We start from the raw sequence: 350 nt of genomic DNA on the forward strand, positions 1-350 counted from the left end.
AAGCATTATTATAACATGATTAAAATTTCTGTTTTTCATTTCAGAATTCTGGACGTTTCCCAAGCATTCCTAGCTTGGACAAGCCTCTCCCAAGTCAGCAAGCAAGGGCATCATAAAACACTAATAAAGAAGAAAGTAAAACTGTTTTTGTTACTGTAGAGTAATCTGTAAATAAATGAACCAATAACAATGTGTTTAATATGATAAATACCTAAATATTAGCATATAATTCAATATGTTATTTTCCTTTACTTCGACATTTAAGAATCATGTGGCCAAGGTAGTATAAGCTGTCCTTGAGAACAAACCCTGAAGTAGTCGTTTTCTTCCTGGTACCTACTTACCTTGAA

The 350-nt window shown here is 32.6% G+C and overlaps 1 protein-coding gene across 1 annotated transcript in view; it reads left to right on the forward strand.

The window, feature by feature from the left end:
• Positions 1-190, forward strand: part of LOC119589062 (39S ribosomal protein L39, mitochondrial-like) — a gene marked incomplete at its 5' end in the record, with an annotated part of 12,258 nt that extends 12,068 nt beyond the window's left edge. The window contains 1 exon segment of the mRNA XM_037937638.1: positions 45-190. Coding sequence (XP_037793566.1) covers positions 45-116 — 72 coding nt within the window.
• Positions 191-350: the final 160 nt, after the last annotated feature.

The sequence above is a fragment of the Penaeus monodon genome, chromosome 25, assembly GCF_015228065.2.
Source record: "Penaeus monodon isolate SGIC_2016 chromosome 25, NSTDA_Pmon_1, whole genome shotgun sequence".
NCBI lineage: Eukaryota > Metazoa > Arthropoda > Malacostraca > Decapoda > Penaeidae > Penaeus > Penaeus monodon.